Source organism: Drosophila takahashii, chromosome 2R (assembly GCF_030179915.1).
Source record: "Drosophila takahashii strain IR98-3 E-12201 chromosome 2R, DtakHiC1v2, whole genome shotgun sequence".
In the NCBI taxonomy this organism is placed as follows: domain Eukaryota; kingdom Metazoa; phylum Arthropoda; class Insecta; order Diptera; family Drosophilidae; genus Drosophila; species Drosophila takahashii.
This window is the reverse complement of record NC_091679.1, coordinates 19,687,522-19,705,338: the sequence shown is the minus strand read 5'-3', so window position 1 is coordinate 19,705,338 and position 17,817 is coordinate 19,687,522. Positions and strand designations below refer to the sequence as shown.

The window sequence follows — 17,817 nt, the reverse complement described above, 5'->3', positions numbered from 1 at the left end:
TGCTGCATCTTGTTTGAAAATTATTTTTAAATGCTATAAACGCCTTCTATTTGCAATTTGTGTAAATGTAATAGTTAAAATGATATGAACAAAAGAACATTTTTTTTAACTTTTTTTTTAAGCTTTTTTTTTAATTTTCTCAAAAAGGGCTCTAACGATTTTCCTTACAACTTTAGAGCTAGTACTCAACCCAACAAAAAGTCGTTCAAAACAAGAAACTTCATATGAAAAACAACGTCAAAAAATTTTGTTTCATATAAAGTTTTTGTTTTGGACGACTTTTTGTTGGGTTGAGTACTAGCCCTTAAACTGTATAGCCCTTGAGATTCCCTAAATTTTGGTATATATCATGTTACTGTATAAAATCACGTTTAAAAGTTATTAAGAAACGACAATAGCCACTTTTGCCAGCTCAGAACAACTAACGCTTCCTGAGTGTTGAATTTTGTTCGTGGGTATCCAAACTGTATTTTAGGGTCATGAAATCAGTTAATTTGCATTTAACAGTTCCATATAGGAATCTTTTGTTCTACGACTTTTGGAAAAACCCTCTACTTCAATTTCATTTCGTTAGTTTGTAAGTTCTACACTACTAAAGGTACAGACATGTGCTATACCTCGTTTAAAACGTATTTTGATATACTTCATCGCCTGTTTAACTTAATTCGTTTAAATACAATGGCTTACAAATTATGATTGACCAATTTAAATTTAAATGTTTATATTAGCTCCTATGAGAGCAAATGTAAACAAACAAAAACTTCTAATATCAAAAAAAAACACCTCTTAACGAGCTAAAAAACTAGTGACGATCGCACCTTCAACATACAAAAGTTCTGATATCAACATTTGTGACGAACAATTATTACACTCGTCATTAAATACACTCATTCGGCACGCTGCAATAGAAAATGCCTGTGAAGGGAAAGAGGCTGGAATAGTTTGCTAGGGCGGGCCGAATGAGAAAATATTAGAAAGTCTATTTAATGGCGAGTGTAATAATTTTTCGTCACAAATGTTGCTATTAGAACTTTTGTATTTTGAAGGTGCGATCGTTACTAGTTTTTTACCTCGTTAAGAGGTGCTTTTATTCGATATATATTACATTAATCTAAGAGAGTTGAAAAATCTAAAAATTATTGATAGCAAACCTTTGTTTTCCGGTAAGGTACGTCTTCCTGATTAAGAAAATGGCACATTCATTTTTTTTATGGAGCCAATTTTTTTTAATTGTAAAAAACGTTTTTGACACTTTTTAATTCCTAACTTAAGTTGTGGTTTACCGATTTCAACCATAAAAGACTCATTTTACAGGTAATAAAATGCTTTCCTATTTTCTTATACACGAAATTGAGTTCCATTCATTAGTTTAGAAGCTACACTTCGTCAAAGATGAAAAAGTTAGAAAAAATGGAAAAATGCTGCATAAATGCCTTCGTTAAAAATACTCGCCTAAAAACCGAAATTATTTGTATGAAAGTTAGTCAATTTTTTGGTGCCAAAGACCCTGAAAGGTGGATGCGAAAACTTTCTTATTTACTTGAAGTTTGTTTGGAAATCATGCTTTTCGTCGAAGAAGTTATTTCTTTGGTTGTATCGCTATCCATTTTTTAGATTTAACCGATTTGACAATAAAATACATAATTTTGTCTGTTGGTACATAAATGCTACTCACATGAATCTTATGCAGAGCCTTGTCCAGGCCTTTGGCAGAGCCTTCTACCTTTTTTAACTTTGACGAAGTGTAGATTCTAAACTAATGAATGGAACTCAATGCAGTGTATAAGAAAGTTTGAGTCTTTTATGGTTGAAATAAAAATGGGGTTAACAACGTTTTTTACACTTTTAAAAAAAATTGGATCCATAAAAAAAATTTTAAGTGCCATTTTCTTAATCAGGAAGACGTACCTTATCGGAAAACAAAGGTTTCTTTCATGATATATTTCATCGATTTTTCTTTTTACTGGTGTAATGAACTTTCTTCCCACCCGGGTAGCGAGTAAGTACATTTCAAAAAAGTTATAATTTTGTTGATATCAAAACTTTAGTATGTGGAATGTACGATCAAACCTAGTTCTACCCGTTACTCGTATAGTAAAAGGGTATATTAAGGTGTTATTCAAAATTATACGACACCATTAATTTCTTAAATATTTTTTTTATTTAAAGTCGTATTAAGGTGATTGTGTTTGTATTTAATCGTTATAATAAAACAGAGAATTTAATGTGAAAATAATATAATATTTGCCTCCGTGGCATAAGTTATAACAAAATCTTGATTTTAAGGTGTTTCATAAGTATACGACACATTGATTTTCTCCGATTCCAATGATCAAACTTACCCGAAATTTTTTTTCTGGGTAAATATAAACTAAAAGATTCGATTTTGAGAGTAATCCAGCTTTGGGCTGGATCTTTGATCCTTCTAATCTTCGGCCCATACATAAATATTGAATATTTCTTTCTATACCTTAAAAAAGTTTTTTTTCGAAGTCATATCCCTAATTCGTCTTAACTTTTGTCTGGTCAATATTCTTAACACTTTTGAATCAAATAAGAATCCTGTTCAGTGTATTACGTGCACGAAACAGACCTTAAAAATCATTTTTTAAAAAACTGCGTGTTTGGAAAAAATTGTATTTATTCCAAAAATATTTGATTTCGGTCGATACTACGTCTCAAAATGAAGGAATTTGTTCTTTAAAACCTTAATCAATTTTTCACATTTAATGCTGGAACATTACAAAACGGATGCCAAGTATACGCTCCTAAATGAAATCCCATGAAGGAAACACTCAAATTCGTATGAAAAAATTTCGAAAAAACTTCAAAGTGACGCGGACTGGGATCGCGTTTTAAATGTTCCAATCGTGAAATGTGGAAAGTTTATTAAGGTTTTGAAGAACAAATTTTTGCATTTGGACAGAAAGTATCGCCCAAAATCAAATATTTTTGGAATAAAACAGTTTTGTTCCAAAAGGGCAGTTCATAAAAAAATGATTTTTTAGGTCTGTTTCGTGCACGTAATGAACTGAACAGGATTTTTATTTGATTCAAAAGGGTTAAGAATATTGACCAGACAAAAGTTAAGACGAATTGTGGAATATGACTTCGAAAAACTACTTTTTTAAGGTGTAGAGAGACATATTCAATATTTATGTTTGGGTTGAAGATTGAAAGGACCTTTGGGCTGGATTACGCTCAAAATGGAACCTTTTAGTTTATATTTAACCAGAAAAAATTTTCGGTTAAGTTTGATTATTGGAACCGGAAAAAATCAATGGTGTCGTATAATTATGAAACGATCGCACAAAGTCCCTAAAAAGAGGATCAAGGACGCGTGGTATTTTTTTTCGTACACATCATACATTGTTCTTTCGATCTGCATTTAAATGTTTCGCTTTTTATAAACAACAACAACTCTACAAATTTTCAAAAAATAAGTGTGTTGGTGTCGTATAATTTTGAAACACACCTTATATTCAGGGAAAATAATACAACAGATGTAAGGTAGAGTCCTGCATGAGTACACTTGAATTGACAAACAAGTCAATTTTTTGAAAATCAAATAAAAACACCTCTTAACGAGGTAAAAAACTAGTGACGATCGCACCTTCAACATACAAAAGTTCTGATATCAACATTTGTGACGAAAAATTATTACACTCGTCATTAAATAGACTTTCTAATATTTTCTCATTCGGCCCGCCCTAGCAAACTATTCCAGCCTTTTTCCCTTTACAGGCATTTTCTATTGCAGCGTGCCGAATGAGAAAATATTAAAAAGTCTATTTAATGACGAGTGTAATAATTTTTCGTCACAAATGTTGATATCAGAACTTTTGTATGTTGAAGGTGCGATCGTCACTAGTTTTTTACCTCGTTAAGAGGTGTTTTTATTTGATATCAGAAGTTTTTGTTTGTTTACATTTGCTCTCATAAGAGCTAATATATACATTTAAATTTAAATTGGTCAATCATAATTTGTAAGCCATTGTATTTAAACGAATTAAGTCAAAAAGGCGATGAAGTATATCAAAATACCTTTTAAACGAGTTTTAGCACATGTCTGTACCTTCAGTAGTGTTGAACTTACAAACTAACGAAATTTAGCTATTTTTAGCTTTTTTCCCGCTAAAGTAGCGGCTTTTTCCAAAAGTCGTAGAACAAAAGATTCCTTTATGGAACTCTTAAGTGCAAATTTACTGATTCCATGACCCCAAAATACAGTTCGTATACCCTCACACAAAATTCAATACTCAGGGAGCGTTAGTTGTTCGAGCTGGCAAAAGTGGCTATTTTCGTATAAAAATAACTTTTAAACGTGACTTTTTACAGTAATGTGTTATATACCAAAATTTAAGGAATCTCAAGGGCTATACAGTTTAAAGTTGTAAAGAAAATCGTTAGAGCCGTTTTTGAGAAAATAGCTAAAAAGTGATTTAGAAAAACAACTTTTAGCCATACATTTTAAACTATTGCATTAAGCCAATTTTACCCAAGGCAACGCGATTAGCATTTTAAATTACCTTTTTAACGAGGTGTAGCACGAGTCTGTAGCTTTGGTCGTTTAGAAACTATAAGCCGTCAAAATCTAGCTTTTTTCAATGATTTCCCGCCAAACTAGCGGGTTTTTCCAAAAGTTGTAGAACAAACGTTGTTCATATCCTGCTGCTAAGCACAGTAAAATTTAGTTCAGGATCCTAAAACCACGATTTGATGCATACCCACAAACAAAGGGACAAATTATTTCATTTTGGGAAGAAGAAGAAAATCTTATTTTGGCTATAACTTTTGAACGGAGCGTCGGATTTTATCATATGACCCCTCATCCGACGGGAATTTTTAATAGAAAAACTACTAAAACATTGCGAGGGGGCATTTATCCCCAACGGCCCCATCAGATCCAAAATTCTAAATTTTCACTTTTACACTTTCACCGCTCTCTTTCCCAAACCAATTGATTTTCTTGAGGTCTTGGTATGCAATCCTTTAAGTTTTTGCAATACCTTTCGATTGGTGTATTACTCATTACGATCGGACTATCACAGCAGATTTTCAATTTTGCGGCTATATAATAGTAGTCGCCTTCGCACACTCTCCTGGTGCGCTTCGTCACTACATGGACTGCCGTCCATAGTGATAGAGTGAGTGAGTTCAAGTGAGTTAACTTGGATCACTTGATCACTCGTAAAAAAAAATCAAGTGATACAAGCACAGAATAAAAGTGAGTGGGAGTGATAAAATTACTAAGCAAATTATTTAGGGGATTCGAAATTATTTTATATCTATTTATTTTATATTAAATCACTTGTTTTTCCTTATGAAAAAATCAAACCTGCAGGAAAAATGCGAACTAGTCTGAAAAACAACTAGTAATACAACTAAAATAAAGCAACCGGAATTCGTCTGAATGCATTTGGACTACACAGGGTCTAGAAAATTTGTGCTAGTCGAAAAAATGATTAATACAAAACTAGTAAAAAAGAAACTTGTCTCGGACTAGTACCTTTCTGACAAAAAAAACCTTAAAAATATTTAACTGGTAGAACAAATACATATTAGGGTCTAGTTAAAAGGCAACTGGAATTTAACTAGTTGCAAATGAAACACATATGATCCAAAAATATAGCCTAGAGTGTAAATGTCTTGGGAAATTTAACACTAAACAAATCAAACACTCGAGGTCCTCGGTTCAATCCCCAGTCTCTGTACATTTTTTTTTTGTTTTTTGTTTGCTAGATGATGCTTTAGTTTTATTTAAAACTTTGTTTAATCTGTCCGAGGCAATATATATGTAAAAAATCGCTGTTTTTGAATTATGTCACACTAAAATTCATAAACCTTGTTAGGGCAATACAAAATGTGATGCGTGTATGGCTCAATCAGTTAGTGTGTCTACAAATCCAAAGGTCCCGGGTTCAAGTCCTCGAGAGGGCGACTTGTCTCAAAAAAAGTAAGTTTGTTTTAATTCCATTTAATTATCATTTACTGTATTTGATTACATAATAATTATCAGAAATTCTCTAAGGACCGCGCCTATTGATTGGATACTAAATTAGGAGGGCGTCAAGTTAGGCATCGTCAAGTACTAGTGAAATTCAATCACTTGTTGGTTTCGAGATTAATTTTTAGTTTTTTCGTGAAAATATTTTTATACCCTTGCAGAGGGTATTATGATTTCAGTCAGAAGTTTGCAACGCAGTGAAGGAGACGTTTCCGACCCCATAAAGTATATATATTCTTGATCAGCATCACTAGACGAGTCGATCTAGCCATGTCCGTCTGTCCGTCTGTCCGTCCGTCTGTCCGTCCGTTTCTACGCAAACTAGTCTCTCAGTTTTAAAGCTATCGGGATGAAACTTTCGTAAAAGTCGTATTTCTATTGCAGGTAGTATATATGTCGGAACCAAACGGATCACACAACTATATCTTATAGCTCCCATAGGAAGGATCAAAAAAAAAAACGTAAAAAAATTCTAGCTCCGGTGTTTTTTAAAATTTTACCTTCTACTCTTGGGAACATTTTTTTTTATATATTTCTGAATTTCGGTTTTTTTGTTTTTTAAATCGGATCACTATATCATATAGCTGCCATAGGAACGGTCGAAAAATTAAATGGAAATTAATGGGAAAAAAATTATATCTTTGTTGGTTTTTATTACAGTTCCTTCTACTCTGGGATATGACTATTTTGAAATATTTCCGAATTTCGATTTTAATTTTTAAAAGATCGAACTACTATATCATATAGCTGTGATAGAAACGATCGAAAAATTAATGTGAAATAATAAGAAATTTAACATTTTTGCGATTTGTAAATTAATAGAATGATCTGCAAGGGTATATAAGCTTCGGCTGGCCGAAGCTAGCTTCCTTTCTTGTTTTCAGTGTAGTTTAACAGCTGTAACGTAAATTGGTTAACAGTAACTAGTGCAAAACTAGTAGCAAATGGACTAGTTGTTTCCGACGACAAGCATATGAAAAATGGACCACTTCGTTACAAGGAAATGGACATAACTTGAACTAGTTAACCTTCTTGACCCAACTAGTATTTTAATAGTCCAAAACTGATTCCGTTTCCTGCAGGGAATTTAACTGGTTTTTATGCGCTTTATAGACATGAACAAATAACAGTTAATTTGCTTTCCAGATTTGTTGAAATGCATATACTTTACAAGAGTAAAAAGAACGTTATTTTTGACGTTTAAAATAAAAATCACAAATAACTGTTATTTACGATCCCTGCATTAATCACTCCAAATTGAAATTACACTGTCTTTTGAAATCGATTTGAGAAATCTAGGAGAGATAAAGCCAGGTTTTTTGTTCATAATGCAAGTGGCCTTCAGGTCACATTAAATGGCGAGGTCTGTCGCATTGATGTCATTGCTTCCACCTCAAGTACAAGTGACCTCCCATCTCTATGATCCCGTTTAGGAGTCAAAAATGTTATGCTATCCTACTGGTATAAAAGTAAGAGAATCCCATTCTGAAATAAGTTTACAATTCCTTATTGATCATACGGTAAAACGAATGATAAGTGCTTAAGAAGACATTTTTGAGTCACTGTCTCCACTAGACGATGTACACATGAAGTTTGAATTGTTACCATTTAATAAAAAACAAGAGAGAACGCTATAGTCGGGTGCCCCGACTATCAGATACCCGTTACTCAGCTAAAGGGAGTGCTAAGAAGATGGAGATAAAAACTTTGATCCGCCGTAACTTTTTAACGAATGGTCCGATTTAAAAAAATTCTCTTACATTTCGGTAGTTATTGATAAACACAATAAAACTGCATTTCTACTTTTTCCTAAATATTGAAATTTTTAAAATCGTATATAAGCGATTGTGGGCGTTAGAGGGGGCGTGGCACCTTTTTGAAAAAAACTTGCGCTGCGTAGGAACTTCTAGAATCTGCATGCAAAATGTCAATCTTCTAGCTTTTATAGTTTCCGAGATCTCAGCGTTCATACGGGCGGACAGACAGACAGACGGACAGACGGACAGGCAGACAGACGGACATGGCTATATCGACTCGGCTAGTGACCATGATCAAGAAAATACATATTTTATAGGGTCGGAAAAGCTTCCTTTTAGCTGTTACATACTTTTGCACGAATACAATATACCCTTTTACTCTACGAATAACGGGTATAAAAATTTAAAAATATAAACCAAAGTTTTTTTGTTTTTGTTATTAATTATCTTTAATATAAAACCTTATTTGCAGCTTTTCAACTTATAACATCGAAGTTACAGCTAAAAACATGAGCATATAACTAAAATTCAACATTTTCAAATTCACATTTTTCATTTCGGCCAGCCGAAGTTTATATACCCTTGCAGATATGCCTACTTAAAATGTTGTTTTTACATTGTCAAAAATCAAAACGCCTACTTTCTACAAAGTTACAATGATTTTTCTATTATTTTTTTGATAATTCCTATGGGAGCCATAAGATATAGTGGTCCGATCCGGCTCGTTCCGACATATGTACTACCTGCAATAGAAAGAAAATGTTTGGGAAAGTTTCATCGCGATAGCTTTAAAACTGAGAGACTAGTTCGCATAGAAACGGACAGACGGACAGACGGACAGACGGACAGAAGGACAGACGGACAGACGGACATGGCTAGATGGACTCGGCTATTAATGCTGATAAAGAATATATATACTTTATGTGTTCATAAACGTCTTCTTCACTTAATTTTTCGACCGTTCCTATGGCAGCTATATGATATAGTGATCCGATTTTTTAAATATTTAATTCGAAATTTAGAAATATATAGAAAATAATATTCCCAAGTGTAGAAAGTAATATTTGAAAAAACAACGAAACTAGAATTTTTTTAACGTTTTTTTTTTTCGATCCTTCCTATGGGAGCTATAAGATCTAGTTGTCGGTCGGTCGGTCGGTTCCGACATATATACTACCTGCAATAGAAAGAAGACTTTTAGGAAAGTTTCAAGCCGATAGCTTCAAAACTGAGAGACTAGTTTGCGTAGAAACGGACGGACGGACAGACGGACATGGCTAGATCGACTCGTCTAGTGATGCTGATCAAGAATAGGGGAGAGGTCTGTAGGTTGAGACAGTCTGTAAGTTGAGACTCTCAATTTTCTCAAAACTTTTCCACTCAAATTTTTTTTTATTTTTTTTTTGTAGTCCTTTTCAGTGACAAAACTTTTGGGGAAAACATTATAAGCCAGGCTCTAGCCAGATTTAAGCTGTGAGAGTCGTGTACCATTTTGCACCAAAAAAGTTTTTGTTCATTTTTTTTTTTAAATCTATTAAAAATTAATAACGTGCTTAAATAAACTTGGTAAGAGAATTAAAACATTAGTAATTTAACTGTTAACAAATTAAAAAAAGAATCAGCTTAATGTGACAGTCAGAAAAAAAAAGGTATTAATTTTTTCCCGAAACATTTCATTTTGTGTAAGTTGAGACACATTAAGCGTGTAAGTTGAGACACCCGTTTTTCATATAAAAAGGCTTTAGCCCGAAAGAGGTCGCTTTCTGCCTAGTACATTTCTTTGATATTAGGGGAAAAGTGAATGTTCAAATAGCCTGTTAGTTTTAATTGTTATTTGGTCTAAGTTCTTAAAAAAATTTTGTTTTGCTTTATTTTACAGCTAAAAGACTAAGTTTTCGATCGGTACCTAACACGTGAAGTTTCAAAAGCGAATGTCCAAATGGGAGACTAAAAACAAAAGGTGTACCAACCTACAGACCTCTCCCCTATATATTTTTTGGGGTCGGAAACGTCTCCTTCACTGCTTTGCAAACTTCTGACTGAAATCATAATACCCTCTGCAAGGGTATAATGACTGAGTGCAACTTTTTCGAAAAAGTGGTAAAAATGCCCCGTTGTGACCGCTATAACTCCGGTAGAACTCAAAATGTCGCAAAACCGTTCAAATGAAGTTCTTATTTTGTCGTTGTGAACAGAAAAAGTCAACTAGTTCGATGAAAATCGGACCTTCGAAACAGGGGTGGCACACTTGAGAGATTTTGACTCGTATATGGAAAAATCATCAATAAATGCTTTGCTAATAGTAGCGGACAAAGTCGCTTCGGGTATTGCTAGTTGTATCATAAAATTAAAAAGCAAGAGAGAACGCCATTCATTTATACTTCTCGGAAATCATTAACGGTGTGGGCGGCAGACACATTTTAAAATCGTTGGTGGGCGATTATGGGCGTTAAAGGGGCGTGGCGCTCAGCTGAAATAAACTTGCGCTGCGTAGGAAGCCCAAGAATATGTGTAGGAAATCTCAACTTGCTAGCTTTTGTAGTTTCCGAGATCTCAGCGTTCATCCGGACATACAGATAAACAGACAGACAGGCTATATCGACTCGGCTAGTGACCCTGATCAAGAAAATACATACTTTATAGGGTCGGAAACGCTTCCTTCTAGCTGTTACATTCTTTTGCACGGATACAATATACCCTTTTACTCTACGAGTAACGGGTATAAAAAATGTCTTCGTGTCGTATAGTTTAGAAACACACCTTATAAGCATTTACCAAATAAAAAAACATTGGTCGCCAAAAGTAGATCAACGAAATCTATACGCGAGTTCTTAAGCCTCAATCGGCTTTTAGGTTGACGTGACTATAGACTCAAACCTGTAGTAGGCTGAGTATATGGTCACCTTACGACCGATAACATGTTAAGTTAACATTAAGAATAACATACTCTGTAATCAGGCTAATGTTAATCATTCTTGGTACGAAAGTAGAATAAAGCGGACGTGCTTACAGTGAAAGTGTAATTGAATTTAATATAAAACCGCCTCTCACAAACCGAACTTTTTAGTATTTTTGTAGTATTTAAAAGCTCTATTTTAAACCATTATTTCTATAAAGGTGCAACAGATTTGTATACATAGGCTGGGGTGTTGTAGGCCTACAACTATTTTGTATAGAAATTGTTATTGAAACTTTTACTTTTATACTTTTCAACGTTTGCAACGCAATTGAAACAACAAACAAAAATACTTAAGTATAAAAATAATTTGCTAAAAAGTGGACAGATTGAGCTGTAAAATACTCACCTGTGTGCCTATTAATGGAAACAATCCGCTCATTCGAGCTGCTCCAAATAGATGACAACGTTAGCGGTGAATCGAAGCAAATGATGTCGGCAACAGAGAAAATAGTCTGTCGTTTGGATGAACGTTGGTAAAAAAACGTAGGGGAAATAAAAAATGTATTATTAAAGTTGTTAAATACTTTAAGCTATTGCGTAGGCACACATTTTAATTTGAAATCAAAAACAAGAAAGGAAGTTAGCTTCGGCCAGCCGTAGCTTATATACCCATGCAGATCATTCCTATTAATTTAAGCAGCTTTCCTATTTTTTGGCATTATTATACCCTTGCAGAGGGTATTATGATTTCAGTCAGAAGTTTGCAACGCAGTGAAGGAGACGTTTCCGACCCCATAAAGTATATATATTCTTGATCAGCATCACTACACGAGTCGATCTAGCCATGTCCGTCTGTCCGTCCGTTTCTACGCAAACTAGTCTCTCAGTTTTCAAGCTATCGGGGTAAAACTTTCCCAAAAGTCTTCTTTCTATTGCAGGTAGTATATAAGTCGGAACGAGCCGGATCGGACAACTATATCATATAGCTCTCATAGGAACAATCGCGGAAAAAAAATGTAAAAAAATTATATCTTGGGTGCTTTTGAACCTATAACATCCTACTTTTGGAAATGTCATTTTTTATCTAATTTTGAATTCCGAATAAAATTTTTTCAAAATCGGACGACTATATCATATAGCTGCCATAGGAACGATCGGAAAATTAATGGGAATATAATAGGAAATAAATTATTGCTTCTACAACACCAGAAATTAGCGAATTCTGATGGAATATTTGAATGCGATTTTTTTTAGAATGTTGTTCAAACATGTCGCTGTTAAATGCTTTTGGTTTTACTTAAAAATTCTTTGACGTTTTTTTTTATGCAGTTTCAACCACATTCGCTCGGTACATGTCGCTCGGGACATTTTTTCCGACTGTTTTGTAAAGCGGATTTCTTTAACTCTATCTCTCAATTGCTGGATGTTTTGACTTTAACATAAAAGTTTAGCATGTGAATGAAGCATTCAGTACAGAAATAAATTAACAACAGAAGACAGGTCCAAAAAATAACAAAAAAAAATAGCCAAAAACTGATTTTTGCGTATATTGGTGGGGTTTGTCATAAAAATAATCAAACTATACTCCAAATTTGTAGTTAAGGTCACTATCCATCTAATTAGAAACTAATATCGGGGCAAAATCATGTGGAAATGTGTTTTATTCAAGTTTCAAGGTTTTTGGCTTGGTGGACTTTTTTCTGGAAGTGCCCATATAGCTGCAATTGAAACGAACGCAAAATTAATGAGAAATAATAGGAAAATTAACATTTTTGCGATTTGTAACTTAATAAGAATTATCTGCAAGGGTAAATAAGCTTCGGCTGGCCGAAGCTAGCTTCCTTTCTTGTTTTTTTTTTTGATCCTTTCTATGGGTGGTATATAGACGTCCGAATTTTGTTTAATTTAATTCGAAATTTTGAAATGTTAAGGGGGAGGGTTACGGTATTTTTTTTCTTGTAGATTAACTTCTTAAGATTATACAAAAAAAGTATAAAGTCAATCGGACGAAAACTTTAAAAGTTATGCTAAAATTAGTACCCTAGCCTCTAAAACTTTAGGTACGTAAGTGCATCTTTAAGTGCGTTTTTCTCGAAACCACGTTTTGAAAGTCCGTGTTCATCGGCATTTCTAAACAGCTTAACCGATCGTTTTCAAATTTGTCGCCAATTTTTTTTTAACTTTAAATTTGTTTAGGTGAAAATGGCATTTTTGACTTTGGAATATCGAAAAAAAATCTCAAAAATAAAAAATAAAAAAGGGCTTCCCAGGAGGCGAGTTTTTTTAATTCTTAAGCGAAATGTAAAAACAAAATGGAAATCCGATCAGTTTTAGCGGAGGTACAGTGAAACGTCGTTTTTTAATAGTGTTCCAGCAATCACTTTGCCACCTATATATTAGCAGATAGTATCGGCAATAAAAATTAGTGTATGTTATTTAAATGACACTTAATAATATACAAAAGGTTTGAATTAAATCCTTCCAACCAGTTTTTATAAAAAAAATCGCAAAGTTAGTCGATTTTTTGGTGTCAAAGACCCAGAAATATTTAAAAAACTATCTAATACCCGTCACTCAAATAAAGCGAGTGCGAGGGAGATGGATATTTATCATTTTTTTGATTGCGCATAACTTTTTAATGAATGGTCCGAATTGAAAAATATCTTCTACACTTCGATAGGTATAAGTATACACAACAAAATTGCATTTATACTTCTCGGAAATCTTTAAAGATGTGGGCGCAGGACACATTTTAAAATCGTTAGTGGGCGGTTGTGGGCGTTAGAGTGGACGTGGCGCTCGGTTGAATATAATAATAATAAACTCTTACTCTACGAGTAACAGATATCAAATAAAAACACCTCTTAACGAGGTAAAAAACTAGTGACGATCGCACCTTCAACATACAAAAGTTCTGATATCAACATTTGTGACGAAAAATTATTACACTCGTCATTAAATACACTTTCTAATATTTTCTCATTCGGCCCGGCCTAGCATACTATTTTAGCCTTTTTACCTTCATAGGCATTTTCTATTGCAGCGTGCCGAATGAGAAAATCTTAGAAAGTGTATTTAATGACGAGTGTAATAATTTTTCGTCACAAATGTTGATATCAGAACTTTTGTATGTTGAAGGTGCGATCGTCACTAGTTTTTTACCTCGTTAAGAGGTGTTTTTATTTGATATCAGAAGTTTTTGTTTGTTTACATTTGCTCTCATAGGAGCTAATATATACATTTAAATTTAAATTGGTCAATCATAATTTGTAAACCATTGTATTTAAACAAATTAAGTTAAAAAGGCGTTTAAGTATTTCAAAATACCTTTTAAACGAGGTATAGCACATGTCTGTAGCTTCAGTAGTGTTGAACTTACAAACTAACGAAATTTAGCTATTTCTAGCTTTTTTTCCGCTAAAGCAGCGGGTTTTTCCAAAAGTCGTAAAACAAAAGTTTCCTATTTGGAACTCCTTAAAACAATTGAAATGATTCTATGAGCCTAAAATACAGTTTGGATACCCACGCACAAAATTAAACACTCAGGAAGCGTTAGTTGTTCTGAGCTGGCAAAAGTGGCTATTTTCGTTTCTGAATAACTTTTAAACGCGATTTTTTACATAAACATGATATACACCAAAATTTAAGGAATCTCAAGGGCTATACGGTTTAAAGTTGTAAGGAAAATCGTTAGAGCCGTTTTTGAGAAAATTAAAAAAAAGCTAAAAAAAAAGTTTAAACAAATTTTCTTTTGTTCATATCTTTTTAACTATTACATTTACACAAATTGCATGTAGTAGGCGTTTATAGCTTTTAAAAATACATTTCAAACGAGATGCAGCACATGTCTGTAGCTTTAGTAGTATAGAAGTTACGGCTTTCCGAATTTTAGCTATTTATAGCTGTTTTCCCGCTAAACTAGCGGGTTTTTCCAAAAGTGGTAGAACAAAATTTTTTTATATCGATGTGATGAACGTCATATCAAATTTTCAGAACTTAAAAAACATATTTTGGACAAGTGGAAACTGACAAACAGAATTAAATTTTCATTTTGGGAAGAAGAAGAAAATTTTATTTTGGCTATAAATTTTGAACGGAGCGTCGGATTTTATCATATGACCCCTCATTCGACGGGTATTTTCAATAGGAATACAACTAAAACATTGCGAGGGGGCTTTTATTTCCACCGGCCCCAACAGCTCTAAAATTCGAAATTTTCACTTTTTCACTTTCACCTCCCTCTCTCCCAAACCAATTGATTTTCTTGAGGTCTTGGTATGCAATCCTTTAAGTTTTTGCAATACCTTTCGATTGGTGTATTACTCATTACGATCGGACTATCACAGCAAATTTTCATTTCTTCGTGTATATATAGTAGTCGCCTTCGCACACTCTCCTGGTGCGCTTCGTCACTACATGGACTGCCGTCCATAGTGATAATTAACAACTGAAGACGGGTCCCAAAAATAACAAAAACAAGAAAGGAAGCTAGCTTCGGCCAGCCGAAGCTCATATACCCTTGCAGATCATTCCTATTAATTAACAAATCGCAAAAATGTTCAATTTTCTAATATTTCTCATTAATTTTCCGATCGTTCCTATGGCAGCTATATGATATAGTCGTCCGATTTTGATCAAATTAAAATTGAAATTCGGAAATATTTAAAAAGAGTCATGTCTTAGAGTAGGAAAGAATACAAAAACAAGAAAAGAAGCTACCTTCGGCCAGCCGAAGCTTATATACCCTTGCAGATAAGGTAATGCTCACTCGGTGCAGTTCCAGTGATTCCAGATTTAGCGTTTTTATTTATTTAAATTTTGTTTTAAAGTAGTCAAGAATCAAAACGCCTACTTCCTACAAAGTTACAATGAGTTTTCTTATATTTGTTTGATTATTCCTATGGGAGCCTTAAGATATCCGATCCGGCTCTCTCCGACATATGTACTAACTGCAATAGAAAGAAGACTTTCGGGAAAGTTTCATCGCGATAGCTTTAAAACTGAGAGACTAGTTCGCATAGAAACGGACAGACGGAAACGGCTAGATAGACTCGGCTATCGGTGCTGATCAAGAATATATATACTTTATGTGGTCGGAAACGTCTCCTTCACTGCGTTGCAAACATCTGACTGAAATTATAATACCCTCTACAAGGGTATAAAAAAAAAAATCTAAAATTTATTTCCTATTATTTTCCCATTCATTTTCCGATCGTTCCTATGGCAGCTATATGATATAGTCGTCCGATTTTTAATATATTGTATTAGAAAGTAAGAAAGTATTTAAAAAATACTATTTCCAAGAGTAGAAGGTCTTATTTCAAAAAACACCGAAGCTAGAATTTTTTAACGTTTCCTTCCTATGGGAGCTATAAGATATAGTTGTCCGATCCGGTCGGTTCCGACTTATATACTACCTGCAATAGAAAAAAGACTTTTGGGAAAGTTTAAAGCTGATAGCTTAAAAACTGAGAGACTAGTTTGCGTAGAAACAGACGGACAGACGGCCAGACGGACAGACGAACGGACAGACGAACATGGCTATATCGACTCGGCTAGAGATGCTGATCAAGAATATATATATTTTATGGGGTCGGAAACGCTTCCTTTTAGCTGTTACATACTATTGCACGAATACAATATACCCTTTTACTCTATATAATTACCTCATTCACCCCTTACATTTCTTCCGTCTCTGTTTCCAAAATACACGGCGGTGACACAAAAAGTGAGGAGTAAATGAGGTTTCTATGTGATTTTCCAAAGGAATTTACATTTTCCATACACCGTCGCCTGCTAAAAGATACAGGAGTTCCAACACTTTCTCCTAAAAGGAACCGAACAAATGTGCTGCCGAATAGGTCGCTGCAACCTTGAAATCTTACAAAAACAATCTTATAAAATCAACGGTTGGGGTTCAACTCCTGGGGCTTTAAAGATTTCCACAAATAAGAAAACTGTGAGAATCATGTTAATCAAGCAAGGTTTAGACAGTTTCTACGTTATTTCTTAACGAAATAATCTTGGTTTCATAAAAATCGGATCTACACAGCTAACTGGTGAAGGGTCCGCAGCTGGCCTACTTTTTTAATGTAGCATGACCGAAAAAAATTCGTACTGCCGCCATTGAATTGAAAGATACAAAAATACTAAATGGTTAAAAATTATATTAAAAAAATCACTAAAAACATGAAAAAGTTTTATGTGTATCTTCCCCCCAACTCACCTTGGTGGGAAAGATGTCCTTTGACTCGACGACTGACAGCTTGATGTAGTCCTCGGCGTGCTTGACTCCCGAAGGATCCCTTAGACTAATGGCGAGGACATTGTTGGTCTCCCGTAGCAGGTTCAGCTGTATGGAAGTGTGCGTATGGAAGTATGTTTTATGTTTATGTTTATGTTTTAGCCATGTCTGTCTGTCTGTCTGTCTGTCTGTCTGTCTGTCTGTCTGTCTGTCTGTCTGTCTGCCTGTCTGTCTGTCTGTCTGTCTGACTGTCTGGCTGTGTGTGTGTCTGTCTGTCTGTCTGTCTGTCTGTCTGTCTGTCTGTCTGTCTGTCTGTCTGTCTGTCTGTCTGTCTGTCTGTCTGTCTGTCTGTCTGTCTGTCTGTCTGTCTGTCTGTCTGTCTGTCTGTCTGTCTGTCTGTCTGTCTGTCTGTCTGTCTGTCTGTCTGTCTGTCTGTCTGTCTGTCTGTCTGTCTGTCTGTCTGTCTGTCTGTCTGTCTGTCTGTCTGTCTGTCTGTCTGTCTGTCTGTCTGTCTGTCTGTCTGTCTGTCTGTCTGTCTGTCTGTCTGTCTGTCTGTCTGTCTGTCTGTCTGTCTGTCTGTCTGTCTGTCTGTCTGTCTGTCTGTCTGTCTGTCTGTCTGTCTGTCTGTCTGTCTGTCTGTCTGTCTGTCTGTCTGTCTGTCTGTCTGTCTGTCTGTCTGTCTGTCTGTCTGTCTGTCTGTCTGTCTGTCTGTCTGTCTGTCTGTCTGTCTGTCTGTCTGTCTGTCTGTCTGTCTGTCTGTCTGTCTGTCTGTCTGTCTGTCTGTCTGTCTGTCTGTCTGTCTGTCTGTCTGTCTGTCTGTCTGTCTGTCTGTCTGTCTGTCTGTCTGTCTGTCTGTCTGTCTGTCTGTCTGTCTGTCTGTCTGTCTGTCTGTCTGTCTGTCTGTCTGTCT

At 34.7% G+C, this 17,817-nt stretch overlaps 1 protein-coding gene across 3 annotated transcripts in view; it reads right to left on the bottom strand.

The window, feature by feature from the left end:
* Gp210 (nucleoporin 210) overlaps window positions 1-17,817 on the bottom strand; it is a 268,597-nt gene that overhangs the window by 188,159 nt on the left and 62,621 nt on the right. For all 3 annotated transcript variants that reach the window (XR_011418170.1, XM_044392729.2, XM_044392730.2), the window contains exons 9-10: window positions 16,890-17,015; window positions 11,070-11,175 (exon numbers count right to left, since the gene is read on the bottom strand). Coding sequence is in view for 2 of the 3 variants with exons in the window: in XM_044392729.2 (XP_044248664.1) it covers window positions 11,070-11,175; window positions 16,890-17,015 (232 nt within the window). In the remaining variant the exon portion in view is untranslated. The remainder of the gene's footprint in view (window positions 1-11,069; window positions 11,176-16,889; window positions 17,016-17,817) is intronic.